The 17,845-nt window shown below is 42.5% G+C and overlaps 1 protein-coding gene across 6 annotated transcripts in view; it reads left to right on the plus strand.

The window, feature by feature from the left end:
- USP9X (ubiquitin specific peptidase 9 X-linked) overlaps positions 1 to 17,845 on the plus strand; it is a 654,895-nt gene that overhangs the window by 620,532 nt on the left and 16,518 nt on the right. For all 6 annotated transcript variants that reach the window (XM_078854327.1, XM_073358602.2, XM_073358592.2 and 3 more), the window contains 4 exons: positions 58 to 283; positions 11,561 to 11,690; positions 13,739 to 13,924; positions 15,988 to 16,208. In XM_078854327.1, coding sequence (XP_078710453.1) covers positions 58 to 283; positions 11,561 to 11,690; positions 13,739 to 13,924; positions 15,988 to 16,208 — 763 coding nt within the window. The remainder of the gene's footprint in view (positions 1 to 57; positions 284 to 11,560; positions 11,691 to 13,738; positions 13,925 to 15,987; positions 16,209 to 17,845) is intronic.

A 17,845-nucleotide genomic window follows, 5' to 3' on the forward strand; every position in this document is an offset into this window, starting at 1 on the left:
TTGTTATTTTAATGTCGATGTTAATATCACAGTTGTAATGTATCTTCTCTGTTTCAGGTATGATGCGTTATGCATCCTCCTTCGTCACAGCAAGAATGTACGCTTTTGGTTTGCACACAACGTCCTTTTTAATGTTTCAAACCGCTTTTCTGAGTATCTTTTGGAATGCCCTAGTGCTGAAGTGAGGGGTGCATTTGCAAAGCTTATAGTATTTATTGCACATTTTTCATTGCAAGACGGACCATGTCCTTCACCTTTTGCCTCTCCTGGACCGTCTAGTCAGGTATTTACAACAGTTTTCAGTCTAAACATCTACTTATTTGTTTTGCAACTTACTTAAATGCTCATTTGGAACAAGTGGCAGCATCAAAGCTGCAAACTTTGGACAATTGTTTATAAACAAATATTTGTTTATAATTTCTTACAAATCATTTGGTTTTAATGGAGGTGAGCTTCAGGTTTTTCATTCACACTCCTGCAACACTAGAGGCACCAAAAATCATGATTTCAATATAGTTCAAAAGAAAAAAAAAGTTTACTATGTTTTTTTAATCTGGTCAGTCTGGATGCGTAAAACTGTTGCAATGTTGTAGTTGTTAAAATTCCAGAAACAAACCTTCAGTAGGCTTTATTAATTTTCAATTTGTATTCTTCAGAAAGTGGTAAATGGTGTAAAATCTAGCAATACAGCATCTGTGATGATGAAGATGAAGCTGGGCATGTTTCAATCACTGATAGTTTTACTTCATTTGGCAGCTCAAATTTTGCTATATAATCCTTGTTTGGTCTCCTTTTATAGTCTCCACAGGTGGATTTGATGTATCAGCTATGCACTTAGACCCAGCAGGTGTTTTTATATTAAAAGCTGAATGAAAACTTCTGCATCTGCATTATTTATTGCACTGTTGTAATAAATAATGATGCACTATCCCCTGGTCCCACAGTCATTTTTTCTGTTCAAGTGTATCTAGTCTGAAAAATGGGGCAGCTCCAAGTTCCTTTGTAATGTAAATAGATGGATCGGCTGCTGGGATTTTTGAGCCTACTACCTCCCCTCTTCCTTAGCAGCCCAGCTGTTTCAACCATTCTGTTGTCTACCTTTGCAGAAAGCAGATTTGATTTAAAAAAAAAAAAAGGTGTGGGGGTGAGGAAGGTGGAGGTAGTGGTTGTAGATCTTTCTGGAAATCAGTGCAGACACATTTTGTGTGTCCTTGTTTGTGTTTGTGTCACAAACACAAACATAATGTGGGAATGTCCTCTGATTCTGAATTCTGCTACCGAGTGCAGTTCTCCAGAACCTCTTACAGTTCCTCACTTAGTGGTCTCCTGCTCTTAGTTTTGAGAACTGCTATATATGACCCCTCCACTGTGGGATGTCAGCTGGAGTCTGAAGCCAGGACCTTCAGAATCAAAAGCACAGGCTTCTGTTATGTGAAATAGGGAGTTGCAAATAGTAGGCTCTTTTCTGTAGCCCAGTGTCTCCCACAATTCAGATAAATACGGGCTGTTCCCCTCCTGTCTGCAGTTTCTGGAGGTATTTCAAAGCTGTAGCACAGCCTGTGCTAGCCATACCTGCTTCTCTGGCCGCCTGTGTACTGCCAGATCGTCTCCCTCCACTTCAGCAGTCACGTGGTGGTTCACTTTGCTCCTGACTTTTCTTTGTTAACTTATTATTGTATCTGTTTTTTTCATGTATTAGGGAACAGGGTTTCTATCTCTCCCTTTCCTAGATCTGCTATTTAGCAGTGAGATGGTCTCAATCACCCAGAGCCAGCACTATAGTGCCCCTCGGTGCCCAGTGTCCCGGCATGGCAGAGCTACTGAGCTAAATCCAAGCGATATGCTATTTGTGAGACAGCTTTTGCAGGCTCTTTGGAGGGTCAGTTATGCCCTGTTTTTTCTCAACCAACCAACCTTTGCACTGCTAGGGCACGGGACTCTGAATCGGACAGGCATGTTAGGTCCTTCTGCCCCAAGAAGTTGCAATTCCAGCATAAAAAATCCTGATTTGGCAGCACAGAGAGGGAAAGATTCCAAGGTTGAGGAGAAGTTTATCTGGCCAAGCCAGGGGGTAAATCCCAGGGCCGCCCAGAGGGGGGGACAATTTGCCCGAGGCCCCCCTGCGAGAGTTTTCAGGGGCCCCCGGAGATTTTTCGGCGGCACTTCAGCAGCGAGTCCTTCAGTGCCGCCAAACTCACCCGGAGTGAAGGCCCCGCCGCTGCTTCTTCCGCTCCGGGTCTTTGGCAGCAAAGTTCGGCGGCGGGGGTACCTCTGCACCATGTCTTTGGTGAAGTGCCCCGAAGACCCGGAGCGGAAGGACCCCCGCCGCTGAAGACCCCAGGCCCCCTGAATCCTCTGGGCGGCCCTGGTAAATCCTGGGGAAGAACAGGACCGGACGGAAAAAACCCTTAAGGATTTACAGATTTCCACTCCCCCTAGACCTAAAATGCAGTGTAAGTTCTCTGTTCCTCTTCTTCCCAGTTTGAATTGGGGAACTCCAGCAATGAAATCCCATCCCCTTGGCAGAGGGAGTGGGACTCCGCAGGGGAGGACACTGCGGGAGACGTATCCAGAGGGCTCAAGGCACTGCATAAAGCTAGCTACAGAAAGGTGGTAGTGCTTACTGAGCAGGCAGAGGGACAAACCTAAAAGTAAATAACCTGCCTTCTAAATCCTCACCTGAGACACTAGTCCCATCTCACCCATTTTTGGATGATGTGATCAGAGAGGAGTGGAAAACCCCTGATAAGGGTAAAAGCATAAGCAGGCATGTACTTGGGTATTACAAGTTGCAATAGCCAAAAAATGTTACAGATATACCAAAGATTGATGCTGCAGTGGCATCTCTCGCAAAGATATGGTAATTTCATCTGAATGAGATTTCTTTACCAAAAATCCAGCTAATAGAAAGGTGAAAGCCACCTGCAGAAGGGGCTTCATCAGCCACCCTTAGAGCATCCTAGCGGCTACATGCTTTCCAAGAGCCACAATGTTTTAGTTGGTTGACCTTAAGGCCACGAAAGACAGACACCATCCTGACTTTTGGTCTACATGTAAGAAAATTTTCACTAGCAACAGCCTTCGTGGCAAGTGCCTCAATGGATACAATGAGATTTTCAGTCAGGGCCATAGTATCCACCTCAGCAGCCGGATGTCACATCTGGCTTTGTCCCTGGAAGGTTGATGCTCACTCTAAACAAATTGTATGCTCATCTAAATTCCCAGGCTCTCTCCTTTTTGGGAAAAACTAGTGTCAGAAGCCATAGCCAAACCAAAACACTTTCGCCCCTCCCAACCCAGTAGTCTGAGGGACAACAAAACCCAGCAACAGACAAAAATGCTGCTTTTGTACATCCTCCTCACAAAGGAATCAAATGAAAGACAATGGGTATATCAGGGCAGAAACCCTGGATGAAGGTGGAAGATCCAGAAGTGGATCCACCCATTCTGAGTCCACTATGAGAACAAACGTGCCTCCACCCAGACCTGAATCTAGCTGGCAGAATTTCCCACTTCTCAGAGAATGGCCTTGATTGACCGCAGACAAGTGGGTGAGAGAGGTAGCTGTGGTATCAACCACTGGGCACCTTCCCATCAAAGTAACTGTACTGGGATCCTTGGCAGGCCCAAAGGTAACAGGCCTCCATCTCTACAGTGGCCTACCAGTAGCCAAGGAAGTACCCTCCTTCAGCTGCTGCCTCAAGGGCCTCTGAACCCCCTGAGCAGGCAAGGGAGGAACTGGAGGCCCAAGTTGTGGAGGAAATCACTTCTCAAGCCCACTTCTCGTTGTTGTCATCTGATGTGAGACAGTGATGCCCCCTTAGCCATCTATGGCTGATAACTTTAAACTATTCCAAGACTTGGCACAGAGGGTGGCAGGAGCACTACAAATACCTCTGCAAGGGGTGACTGAGTTGCACCAGAAGCTGGTGGACATTTTACGTTCCTCCACCTCTTCCAGAGTGGCCCTCCCTATTAATGAGACTCTACTGGACCCCACCAAGATAATATGGCAGACTCCTGCATCTGTCCCACCAACTTGCAAGTGGGCGTGCAAGAAATATTATGTGCCAGCGAAAGACGCAGGAATTTGTTTTCACACCCACCTCCCAATTCTAATATTGTGGATGCAGTTATTTCTAAGGGCCGCCAACACCAGTTTAAGTCAACCCTTTATGACGGTAACTGGAAGCGCCTTGACCTTTTTTGCAGGAACTCCTTGGCCACCCTCCAGTTCCTAGTAGCGAATTGTCATACCTTGTTGGCTAAATATGACTGTCAAAACTATGCCAAGCTTAGTTTCATCTCTACTGCTATTGTAGTGAGACAGTCTTCGTGGCTTCATCTGTCTGGCTTCCCAAAGGAGGTCCAATTGACTGTGGAGTCCCATCCCTTTGATGGGACAAAAATATTTACAGAGATGACCCATGCCTCCCTTCACACATTAAAAGATTCCAGGGCCACCCTTTGATCCCTCAGGATCTGTACTCCTGGATACAAAAGAAAATGTAGTTCTCCATTCATCACAATATTCATCTCAATATTCACAGAGATCATATGAACCCAAAAGGAAGAAGACCAGGTTCCCTAGACAGAAAACATCAGGATCTCAGCAAACTTCCTCTCAACCCTCTACCTTGAAAAGACAGTTTTGACGGGTTGGTTGAGGTGTTTATAGAACACTCTTCTAACTGCTGCATCACTCTGGAAAATTCCATCCCTTAGGGAACCATCTCCCTCCATTCTGCAGCACCTGGGAATGAATAACCTCCGACAAATGGGTGCTGGAGATCATCTGGGATGTATACTTGATCCATTTCTTCCTCCTTTCCTCCTTCCAAACACCCTTCACTGTCCCTCTTCAATGAGCCAGTGCCCATACATCTAAGGGGTGGAGGTTTCTATTCTTGTTACTACTTGATACTGAAGAAAAAAGGGGGTTGGAGACCCATATTGGACCTCCAAGCCCTCAACAAATTTATCAAGGCTCAGAAGTTCAGGATGGTCACGTTATCAAAGATCATTCTAACGTTAAAGAAAGGAGATTGGTTCTTGGCCCTCGACCTCCAAGATGCTTACTGCCACATATCAATCATACCTTACCTCCTATCACAGAACAGGAGACAGATTCTCCATTCTAACCTGCGGATTCTGCAGCTCAAAGCATGGCTCCTTCATGGGTCCAGCACATAAACACATCTTCCTCTGAGGAGGCACAGGAGGAAAGGAGCTGCTCATTGTACCTATCTACAAAAATGGAAGAGATTTCTGATCTGATGCCAGCCCAAAGGTGTGACTCCTACTACAGCCACCTTACCGGTAGTTCTGGACTACCTGTGGACTCTCAAGAAATCTGGACTCTGTTAGTTTGCAAAAGGTTCATCAAGTAGCAATTGCAACTTTCCACCAGCAGGCAGAAGAATACTCAATCTTCTCCCATCTGACTATGAAGAGGTTTCTCAAAGGCAAACCTCTTTCCACAACCCAGACTTCCCAGCCCTCCAACGGGATCTCAACCTAGTGCTAGAAGGACTGACTAGATTACCATTTGAACCTATTGCCATTTGTTCATTGACTCACCTTTCCATGAAGACGGCGTTTCTGATCGCCATCAACTCTGCAAGGATAGGGGAGATAACGGCTCTGATGGCACGTGCCCCTTTCACTGTGTTCTTCCCTGACAGTCATGCTCAGACCACATGCAGAGTTCACTCCCAAGATGACTCCTGCATTTCACATGAAACAGCTTATTCAGCTTCCAGCCTTTTATTCCAAACCTCTTCAGGATACTAGGAATCCATTTTCCATACGCTCAATGTGAGGAAAGCCTTGGCTTTCTATTTGTACAGGACAAGAGTTTTCAGAAAATCTGACTCTTCCTCTCCATTACAGATAAGTCAAAAGGTTCAGCGATTTCAGCTCAAGGACACTCTTGAGTCTCAAGCTGTGTGAAATTCTGTTACAGTTGTGTAATGTAACAACATATCTTCAGTATGCATGTACTCTACCAGGTCAGTCTCCTTGTCCGTCGCTTTATCCCTATATCAGAAATCTGCAGAGTAGCTACATAGGCATCTGCACACACCTTGGAAAAACATTGTGCCATCCTGGAGTATTCGGATCCAGACACCAAATTTGGTGCCCCACAGCACTATCATCGATATCAAACTCAACTGCAAAGTTCCAGCCTCTAGTGGTGGGTACTGCTCAGGAGTCACTTAAAGTGGGGTACTCATAGGGACACTACTCAAAGTCGAAGTTACTCACCTTGTGCAGTAATGATGGTTCTACGAGATGCATGTCTCTCTGGGTACTCCACGACCCATCCTCCTCCCATCTACTTCGGTGTTCTAGTAGTTGATTAGACTCTATGGGTAGAGAAGGAACTGAGGGTAGGGTTCACCTATGCATATTAACTAGCCCCATGGCAGGTGGGGAGCAGCGCATGTCCTGGGTGAACAGACACTGCTACCAAAGTTCTCTGATCAGCTGCTCAGGGACACAGACACACCTACAATGGAGCACCTGTTGGGGGGGACACTTCAAAGAACCATCATTACTGCATAATGTGAGTAACTTCTTCATCTCCTGGACATAGGATCAATAGAAACTGTTCCCCGAGAAAAAAATTCTTAGGATTATGCTCCATTTTCTTCATTGTCCAGAAGCGAGCAGGGTCAGCCATTCTAGATGTCAAACAGCTTAATGGATGAAGAAAATTAGATTCCAGATGGAGACTCTAGATTTAGTGGTAATATCTCTAAGGGGACTTTTTCACTTCTGTGGACCTAGTAAATGCATCTCTCCACATTCCTTTATGACTATGCACTGTGGTCTACTGAGATTTGCTTAGTCCTTGCCTTGAAGAGTTTGTAATCTATCTGTTTGTACAGTGCCTAGTACAATCGGGTCCTGGTACATGACTATGGCCCATACATGCTACAGTTCTACAGATAATAACAACTGATACACTAAGACTAATTTAGTTGTCTTTTTAGCTGGAAGTTTGCGAATCTGCTAAATACCTTGATGGGTTTTTTTAGGGCAGATTTCTATCAGTTTAATATCAAGCAATTCAGACTCTGTTGAGGAAAGATGTCCTCTAACCTAGATGTCTACCAGAGGTTAGCTTGTAGGGACATCTCATTCTGTCTCATCATTTATGCCATATGAGGTACCAAAGCACCTGAACCATTATGATTGCTGTAGTGCTTATTTAAGACCCCAGTCCTGCAGCACTTACCATGTATGTAATTTTAAGCACGAGTCATTCCATTAAATTCACTGGGACTATTCACAAGTGTTTGCAGGATTGGAACCTAAGTGTCAATCTGTCTCACCGTGTGTATGTTTTATTCCAAGACCGTCTGGGGTTTCGGAACCTTTATTTACGTTTACTTGACTAATTTCCTTAACCAAAAGTATGGACAAATTTTAAAGTCTCTTTTTCCAGGCTAGCAATGGCCACTGGGCCACTATTTCACTGGGAACTTAAGGTACTTTATTCTGTCGTCTTTGACGTTTATTTTACCTGTTGTCTGCAGGCTTTTGGTCATAAGGTCTTCAGTGAAGGAGACATCTAATGACTTTTGTGTGGCTTTCTCTCAGGAATCTGTCTTACTCATGTTCAGAATCTATTTAAAGGAGAATTGGAAAGACTCACTTAGATCTCTTTTGACTGTGCTCCACCTAATGCCAGTATGCTTCAAGAGTTATTCTTTTGTCTGACTAGAACAATGGATGTCGTCATCTCAGTCAAAGAGATTTTGAAACCTAGCTCTTGGGTTTGATGATGTGATTATGGAGCAAGATTTTTGACATTTAAGGCCAGAAGGGACCATTAGATGATCTAATCTGACTTCCTGTATATCACAGGCTGTTACATTTTACCCATATATCCTTGTATTGAGCCCAATAACTTGTTTGACTAAAGCATAATTTGTGTTTGGCTAAAACATACCTTCCAAAAAGACATCCAGTCTTGATTTGAAGTTACCAAGAGATGACAACACTTCCTTTGGTGGTTTGTTGCAATGGCTGATGACTATCTACCCTCACTGGTAAATTAAATTTTAAAAATTAGGCACTAATTTTTATCTGGCTTCAGCTTCCAGACCTTGTTTTTTGTTATATCTTTCTCCACTAGATTTAAGAGCCTGTTCAGTACTCCATATTTTCTCCCTGTGAAGGTATTTATACACTGTAATCAAGTCAACCCTCGTTCTTCTTTAGATACACTGAAAGACAAAGGACTCAAGTTGTTTAGCTTAAGGCATTTTCTCCCATTTTTCAACATCCTTTTTAAAATGTGGACCCCAGAACTGGATGCAGTATATCAATATTAGTCTCATCAATGTTATATAATGTTTCAAGTCGCTGCAAGTCTCCAATTAGATACTACAGTGACTGGTAATGTATCAATAACTAAAAGACATTCTGGACACACTTGTGCATTCTTTTTATGCCTCATTCAATTGAAAAATTAGATTAGTAGCCACCACAGTCACTCTTGGCTCCACATATCAGGGTTTATTTCTAACAGGTGGTCGGAGCCACATCTGGATTGTGAGGAGAGGTTTTTTGGGGGTGGGAGGTGGTCATGGCCTGCTACAATATAGCACTTTTTAGAAGTGCTGACTGTGCTGCGTCAGCTTTGGGTCTTTTTTCTTACCTGTTCTGACCATGAGTCACAAGCAGAGTGAACGATGAAGTTATGATCAGAGGAACACTCAATAGAGTCTAGGGAACATTTCACAAAGCTGTAATCAATGCAAATATAAATGGTTTGCCATTACTGATTGGAGCTGTTCTTCAGGTGAAGAGTCTAATTAATTGGTGTCTCAAGAAGTTTCATTGTTCAGTTTGTCTCAGTGTAGATACACAGTTGTCCAAGTGAGAAGGCATGAGTACATCCACTGCATTTATTTGGTAGAGTCATACCTCACGACGTCTGGAGAATCCATTATGGATTTAAGTCCACTGCTTGTGGGTGGATATCCTAGCTGATAATGGCTAGCAAAAGTCAACATGGAGTTAGTAACTGGTTGGATTGATTTATTAATTCCTTAGTGTAGGGTACAGAGCTGATTTTATGAAATATGCTGAGGTACAACTGCTGCTTAGGGAAGCCATCACTTGACACTGAAGTCATAGAAGGAGGCAGAAGACAGTGTTTTCCAGTAGTTTGAGCTCAGAATAGGGAGTCTGAAACTTGAGGTTTGGCCACCCACTCAGATTTTGGACAAGTCATTTTTCTCTTGCTTCAGTTTCCTATCTTCAAAATATGGGTACCACTTAACCTATAATTCTTGACAGAGAGAGACACTGAGGATTGATAGTGTTTGTGAAGTGACTTGAAGATGTATAACATGATCTATAAAGGCTAAATATTCATCCAGCTATCACCCAATCTTGCAATTCACCTTTATAGGAAAATGAATCAAGAAGGTGGTGGATGGGAACTGTTTGAACCAATCTCTATATGAAGACTAGTGCCCTAGAACATTCCAGAACTGCCCTGAATGATCTTGAGGCTTGATCTTTTGTCATGATACAGAAAGAACCACAAATTCTGAGGACTTACTATTGGCAGTTCTTTGCAATGAAGCAAGGTTTGGCCTTTCAGTACTATAGAACAAAGGCCTATCTTCTGGATTAAATGACCAACTGTTTCCACCATCTTTTTAATTTTGTGTATTCGGCAAGGTGGGTGAGATAATATGTTTTACTGACCAACTTCTGTTGGTGAGAGAGGCAAGCTTTTGAGCTCTTTCATAGAGCTCTTTCTCGGGTAGATTGAAAGCTTGTCTCTCTCACGTACCTGAGGAAGAGCTCAGTGCAGCTCGAAATCTTGTCTCTCACCAGCAGAAGTTGGTCTAATTAAAACTATTACCTTGCCCACCTTGTCTCTTTAATATCCTGGGACCAACACAGTTACAGTACTGCATACAACAATGAAAAATATCTAATTTTGTGTTCACACGCACACACAATTCATTAAAGGGGTAAGAAGCTTTGGGGTCCTTTTTAGCTCATCATTGAGCCTGCATGAGCAGGTTACATCACTGATAAACACCATGTTCCACCTGCAGCTTTCTAGGAAAATTCACCTTTTCCTTCCAGATGAGGATGTGGCCACATTGATGCAGAGATTTGTCATCTCCAGGTTGAATTATTCACTGTGTCAGAAGCTGACTGTGTAAACAATTCAAAGGCTCCAATTTGCACAGAATGTAGTTGCCCTCTCCTCCATGGGATAGATTGCCATAAGTACAGCACTCCTGTACTTTACTCCCTCCACTGGCTCCTTCTCCTTCTCATGCCAATTCAAGTCCTTGGTCCCGATTGTGAATGCCAGTAAGGAATCATATCTCAGCTACATTAGAGACCATATCACCCATTTCTGACCTGCCAAGACAGATACACTCTTGGACATTGCAAATCACAAAGCCTAGAAGGAAGCATATCAGAGCTGGAGTTAAACCATTGGTGGTTGAGGTGACCAAGCCAGTGAACAAACTTAGACAGTAGATGGGTCTAATCAATAGTGTGACTACATGTAGGGAAAGCTGCAAATCCTTTGATAAACCTTTTCTGCCACAATCAAACTCTGTTCACCCTATCCTCCCCCTCCCCCCAAAAAAAATCCTCAGTAAAATTTGGGGGGGATGGGACCCACACTCAAATAGTGCTTCCCATAACCAGAGAAAGGGAGAAGAGCCAAAGACTTAATAAAGTTCACAAGGGTACCTCACTATGCCAGCTATGATCCTGTGACGTGCTCAGGTAGTATAGTGATGAGTACCAGTGCTAAATCTGGAGAGAGAGGTTTTTCTGTGTGTTGGTATATGAACTTTTACTTCATATTAAAATTGTGAACTCTTAATTTTTTCCCCAGAGAATTAACAGGGAAATCCTTTAATTCTTTACTTTATTGGAGGCTGTTTACTCTTGCTAAGGAACAGCGCTTATTTTTATTGCATTATCTATGATGATTGGTCACATTCTAATTAATATACAGGTCATTTATTTTAAATACATATCCGAATTTATTCTCTGATAGTTCAGATCTATCTTAAGTTCTTAACTTCCAGAGAGGATCAAAATACATGCAAGCAATTTTTTCCCTTAAGTCTATGTTTATAGTAGAATATCGCTTGCCCATTCTCCTTCCTCACTAGTTGTAAATGGGTTTTTCTTTTAATTATACGTTTTTTGATTTAAAAAAATTAACTGTAATTTGGGCACTTGGTTGTCTTTCCCAGTATATGTACTGCATCTTAATTGGAAAACGGTGAATATTTTTCTTTTGTCGAGTACTGTGAAGCGTTCTTATTTCTCTCACTTTGGACCCAGTAGTTGAGGCTGTCTTAGAATTTCATAAACCTGTTTTTTAACTATTCCACTTTAAAAGGGCTTCACCTTATACTAGTTCGCTGCATGAAAAATGACACCTAAATAGGCTGACCGTGTTATCAGGTATTGAGCTCCCATGTATGGATTTACTGAATGGAAACTGTTCAGGAACTGCCATTAATGTTAGAACTTTTTTGTTTTGCAGGCCTATGATAACTTAAGTTTGAGTGATCACTTGCTGAGAGCAGTACTAAACCTTCTTAGAAGGGAAGTGTCTGAGCATGGGCGCCATTTGCAACAGTATTTCAATCTGTTTGTGATGTATGCCAACCTAGGTAAGTAGTTTATGAAATATGCTTAATGGTGTTGCTGTAAGGCACTCTGTTTTTACATATAGGAAACTAACCATGCTGACTCAAGTAATGAGATGACCAGGATCAATAAGAAATTGCAGGCCATATTGTACTTGTGGGGGTGTTAATACTTTTAAGAATATTAGGTACTTATATAGCACTTCCAACTGAGTATTTCAAAACATTTCTGACAATGGGTGTATGAAACTTCACAACACTTTTGTGAAATAATGTCCCATTTTACAATAAGTAAGGTGAGGCATAGAGAGGCTAAATGGTTTGCCCAAAGTCTCACTAGACTGTACGTTATCAGTGTGGTCTAGTAGCCAAAGATTGGGACTATAAACTTTTAATACTAGGTCAGCAGAAGACTTGCTAACCTTGAGTAAGTCAGTTAACCACTGATTCCTCTATCCTAAAATGGTGATAGTAATATTGTTTTTACAAATAGCCCCCTGCCAAATTGCTCCAGGTGCTGAACAGCATATCACAATTTTAAATTACATTAAAAACTTTAGTACATAACTTCAGGGGGTTCAGGGAGGGAGGTTAATTAAAGTTTGTACAGTGTTTAGACATTGTAAAGTGTTTATATAAAAACTAAGCATTATGATGATGAGTCGCACAGTTTGTTACTCTAATCATGTTGCTGTGGACTTGTTATAATGAGATAAGCAGTTATGCTCTGGCAAAGATCAGCTGAGCAAATCAGTTACTTGGAGGGGTTCTCTAACTACATCATGTAACCAATTCAGAGAGGAAACCTTAAGAATTGGACTTAATCTTCTGTTTCCCAAGACTGCAAGGCTTGTTTATTTTTAATCTTAATATTGATTTTGGGGGCAATATTTGCTTACAGTGGCTCTTTATTTTTACTCTACTGAATACGTGGTGGCTGTCTACTCATTAAATAATGTAAGTTTAATCATTTTCTAATGACTGGTGTTGATGCAGTATGGTGCTATTCACTATCATTCTTGACATGCTGCTTTCTGGTAGGCTTGAGTGCTTCCCTGTTTTGTGCTTCAGTCAGTCAGCACAGTTTAGCCGTTGGTGAGATTTTTAGTTGTTTACTGTGATTTGATTAATTAAGCTTGTCCACAACTCGATAAATCTTTTTAATTTAAAATGTCAGTTTTTTGTGGTCAGCATTTTGAATGACTGATAGTTATATAGGTTATCATGAAGCATAAAGGTACTCTAAGGCATGTTTTTGCTGCAGTAATGATCTACAACTTAATCACTTTGGATTCTGATTCTCTCCCAGTCTGATACAAGTGGGCTTTACCTTTCTTCCTGCAAAGTATTGGAGACAGTTGAGACTCATGATACACAGTCAACCAGTGGAACTCATTGCCAGGGGATGTTGTGAAGGCCAAAAATATTTTAAAAAAATTTGAATAAGTTAATGTAAGATATGTCCATCAGTGGCTATTAGCCAAGATAGGGATGCAACCCCGTGCTCTGGGTGTCCCTGAGCCTCTGACAGCCAGATGCTGGGACTGGACAATGGGAATGGATCACTTGATAATCACCCTATTCTATTCAGTCCCTTTGAAGCATGTGGCATTGGCCTCTATCGGAAGACAGGATACTGGGCTGGATGGGCCATTGATCTGATGCAGTATGACCGTTCTCATGTTCTTAGTGGCAAAGAGACCTGTGGCACCTTATAGACTAACAGACTTATTGGAGCATTATGTTCTTAGCGACTGATCTCTAGTTATGTGAGCACTAATGAGCACCATTGTGGAAATGTTTTTGTTCACAATTCTGCTGATATATGCAGTTTTCAGCTAAACTCTAATAAGAATCCAGTCCAGCTTCTTCCCCGTGCCCCCATCTCCCTCCTGGAAGGAATGTATAACTGAGAGCATGAATAAAAACCAGCAGTGGAAAATGACTTTTTCAAATTCTTCAGAATTTTTTCCAAAAAATCCAACTACATAAGAACAGTAAGAGTTAAGCTTGTAATAACATATTGTTGTCAATACTATCCATGAGGTGTAATTTTTTTGTCCCCTCTGAAGGTGTAGCAGAAAAGACACAACTTCTGAAACTAAGCGTACCTGCAACGTTCATGCTTGTGGCTCTGGATGAAGGCCCAGGCCCTCCAATCAAATATCAGTATGCTGAACTGGGAAAATTGTACACTGTAGTGTCACAGCTAATCCGTTGTTGCAATGTGTCATCACGTATGCAGTCTTCTATCAATGGTATAGTGAATTTTACATGTTTTCTTTAAATTAATTGAAAACATTGGTTATAAGTTGGTAAATTATTAGTATATGCGGTGTTTTGCTATTTATTAAATGTACTGATTGGAGCAATAGTCTTAGGAGGTTCATTATGTTTAGCAGTTTCTCACATTTTGCAATAAAGATTTTCCTCATTCTGCGGTGGCCAAATCCTATCTTGATATACATAACTCACTAAAACTACAAATCATTTTCCATTAAGCCTGTGTAGGCCTTTTAAAAGAACACAATTAGGAAGGTATAGAGGACCTATTAATATCAAACCTATTGCAGTTAGCTGTTTTAGTTTATAAAGACTGTGCTAAATTCTTCTCATTAAAATTAATGGAGTTGAAGTGACATACCTGATGAGAAGTTAACTAAAAATTAACTCTGCTAAGCCGGTGCCCCGGGAAAGCCCAAGATCCTGCAGCCTGGGGTGCTGGCCAGAAGGAGCCGAGCCCTGCATGTGCCAAAGCCTCACACAGTGCTGGCACGAGGAAGCCTCTGCACCCCTCAGCTAAACTCTGGAGTGGCGGGAGGGAAGCGATTTCCATCCTGTTCCCGACCCAAACCTCCAGGCTCCACAGCAGTCCCCTTGGCAGGGGCTTAGCACCCTCTTCATTCCCTCCTCCCCCCGTCCTGGGTCCTGTCCCCAGGGAGTGTGGGGCTGCTCCGTTGCCTAGGTACCCTCCCCTGCTGAGTCACCTCTCTGGCCAGGTTCCATGATGCCCCTGCAGTCAGGTTCCCTGGGCTCTGGTGCACAGTGCATCCTTAGGGCTTAACCCCTTCCTACCCACGCTGTAGCTGGGGGACAGGAGGCAGCTGTTAGCTGCCTTTCAACACTCTGCAGGCAGGAAGGGACAAGCTGCTTCCAGCCATGGGGGTGGAATTGGGAGGGGGTAAGGGATGAGCTCTGCAAAGACGCTAGCCAGGTCACACACGCCTGTCCCCTGCGGCTGGAAGCAGCTCCCGTCCCTTCCATCTTGCACAGTGCTGAAAGGCTGCTGCTGGCCACATTCTGGTGTAAACCCTGGCAGATATTGGGGAGGGGGCATGTGACCCTACATGTCCCCTTTCCTCCTCCCCCGCCCCCCTCATGTGTTTCCTCGGGAAGATGCTGCGCTGGGTACCAAGAGAGGCGAGTCCGGGTCCTATGGAGGTCAGAGAGTGCTGGGCAGGGAGGGTCGGTCGGTCACCCCCACATGTGAGAGGTGTACAGGAGTGAGTGAACCCTAAAGCCTTAAAGATAAGAAAGTATTGTGTAGTATTTCTTTTTAACAGGAGCTCAGTCAACTTGATGTTAATTTGAACGTTTGTACTGCATAGTTCTCATTGATTGCCATTGAACTCACTTGAATATGAGTAATTTTACCAGGTGTCCTGTATTCAGCATAGGGAAATTTGGTCACCCTAAATATAATCCAACTAAAACCAAAACACCAGGAGCAAAGCAACAACTTTCCTCTGTACAAAACAAATAAGTCTACAGAACTAAATCCCCCAACCTCAGTTCCTGCACAGGCTCTTACCTTCCTCACCAGTGACCACCCCCCCTCCACAAAAATCTGTCTCCATCCAAACCACCACACACCCTCGTATCCCAATTGCCAGTTGGACTTTGCACCATGCTCTAAAATTAAACAGATTTGGGCTTATTTTAGACAAGTGGGACAATGAGTATATTCCAAAGTTGAAGGGCCCTCACTGAGGACACCCTGCCAACAAGTCATTCTCTTTTATATACCAGAAGAGCTCCAATGCTTTCAGTGACCTCAACTGTGGTAATGCCCCACGAAACAAGAGGTAGTTCACTCAGGTCACACAAGTCCCCTGCCTCAATGTCAGAGAATCTAGCTCTGTATGCCAGAGAACTTTTCGCAGAGAGGATAGTTTATTACAAATTCAGTGTCTTATTTTAAGTCTTTCCATTGACTATACCATGTGTCTTTCATTTGTTAGTCCCAGAGTTTAAATATGTATTCGTTTTATATTAAAAAGTACTTAAGTACGGTTTCATCAGTATTGTTTGTTTGTTCTAGGTAATCCCCCACTTTCAAACCCTTATGGTGATCCTAATTTGTCACAGCCTATAATGGCACTTCAGCAGAACGTGGCAGACATTTTGTTCGTACGAACTAGCTATGTGAAGAAAATCATTGAAGACTGTAGCAACTCAGAAGAGACCATCAAATTGCTTCGTTTCTGTTGTTGGGAAAATCCTCAGTTCTCTTCCACTGTCCTAAGTGAACTTCTCTGGCAGGTAAAATAAAATAAAAATCAGGGAAGCAGATGGGATAAGTTTGGGCATATGTAAGTGTAAAAATATGCCATACAGGGAGAAGTGATATCCATGTTAGATATTGTATTTATATGTGATAAATAAACTTCTCTTTGGATGCCTTCTGCTGGGATTCTCTCTTGGGGCTTCATATTGAAGTACTGTAGAATTTGCCCAGATCCTAAGAATTAGGAGCCCCCAGGGCAATGATAACAGGGTATAGCACAACCAGATCAAACTGGCCTTTGTGTGTCGCCACCCACAAACTGGCTAGTTCCCTCCTAGGCACAGTCAGCAAAGGAGCTTCAGTCTCATTGATTCATGTCTTCAAGTTTCCTTTTTTTGTTTCCAGTCAGTATGTTGCAAAACTTCAGTGTATCTGCTAGGTTATCTGCTGAGTACTGTTTTTTAGCTGGCATGCCCATTCCAGTGAGAACATTCTTCATATGCTTGATGCCAAAAGATCTTAGGGGGGATTATCTAAAGTGAACTAAAACCGTTAGAAAGTCCACCCTACTTAGTTTCCTTTGACAGCAATTCACTGGGCAGTGCTATTACTAAAAGGATTGTGTGCGTCTAGTTATCATGCATTTTTTTTGTTATTAATACACGAAGTCCATTGTGAAGCACTTAGGGTTCCTACACACTCAGTATGCCTGATCCAAACACACACAAGCAAAGAAACAAAAGTTAAGCCACCTAATGGTACCTAGACTGTACTCCACTCACAAGCACCCACCTTACCTTTACCACAACTAGTGTGCACCACAGACCATGCACCATTTTCATCTTTCTGCATTCACCCCTTTACCAGATTTCCCCTCCAACACTATTGATTATAGATATTTGGTGTATTACTAGTTTAATAAGGGATGATTAAGGAGTATGTGTACCCCCTTCAACCAGTCGTATTTTCATATGCCAGACCCCTCGATCAACCAGCTCGGCTTGTGTGAGCCAGGTCCTTCCCATCAACCAGGCTTGCATGCATAGTATGTAAACTTCCAGTTTTAATGTGAATACTGGCTAAAAATTACCTTAAATCCAACACTTAACAAACCCTTCTCCTTTGCACAGGCTTTCTCAAACCGACCTTTCTGGCAAGTTCCTTGAAGATAGCTCTTAAAAAGCATTGTCTGTCATCAATAATGAAAATTTAGGCCTGCCAAGGGAAATTTTCAGCCAGAACCTAACTTGAGACTTCCTTTTAAAAATGTATGAAGAGAAGCCAAACAGAATCCACACAGAAAATTGAAGGGCATACAAACTAACCTATTGTGAAATTTTGCACCATTTGGGCCACCTACTTTTAAAGAGAGAGAGGAAATTATTCCCTATTTTAAGTCTATTTTACGATGCAAAGCTAACCATGAAGTTGCTGCCAGACACCTCTATAATGACTTAGCTTTTCATCTTCATGCCAGCCATATCAAGGCTCCCTTGGTTAGAGCCAAAGCTATGACCACTGGCTATCTGACATGTCTCTCTTGCAAAGGTATGCAAAGCAGCTATGTAGTCCTCTCACACATTTACAAAGCATGTTTACTTGGATTCAGTCTTTAGGAAGGAATCTGGTTTTCGATTCCAAGCTCTACTCTAAAAACTCTTTCCTAGGTAAG

The sequence above is a fragment of the Lepidochelys kempii genome, chromosome 1 (assembly GCF_965140285.1).
Source record: "Lepidochelys kempii isolate rLepKem1 chromosome 1, rLepKem1.hap1, whole genome shotgun sequence".
NCBI lineage: Eukaryota > Metazoa > Chordata > Testudines > Cheloniidae > Lepidochelys > Lepidochelys kempii.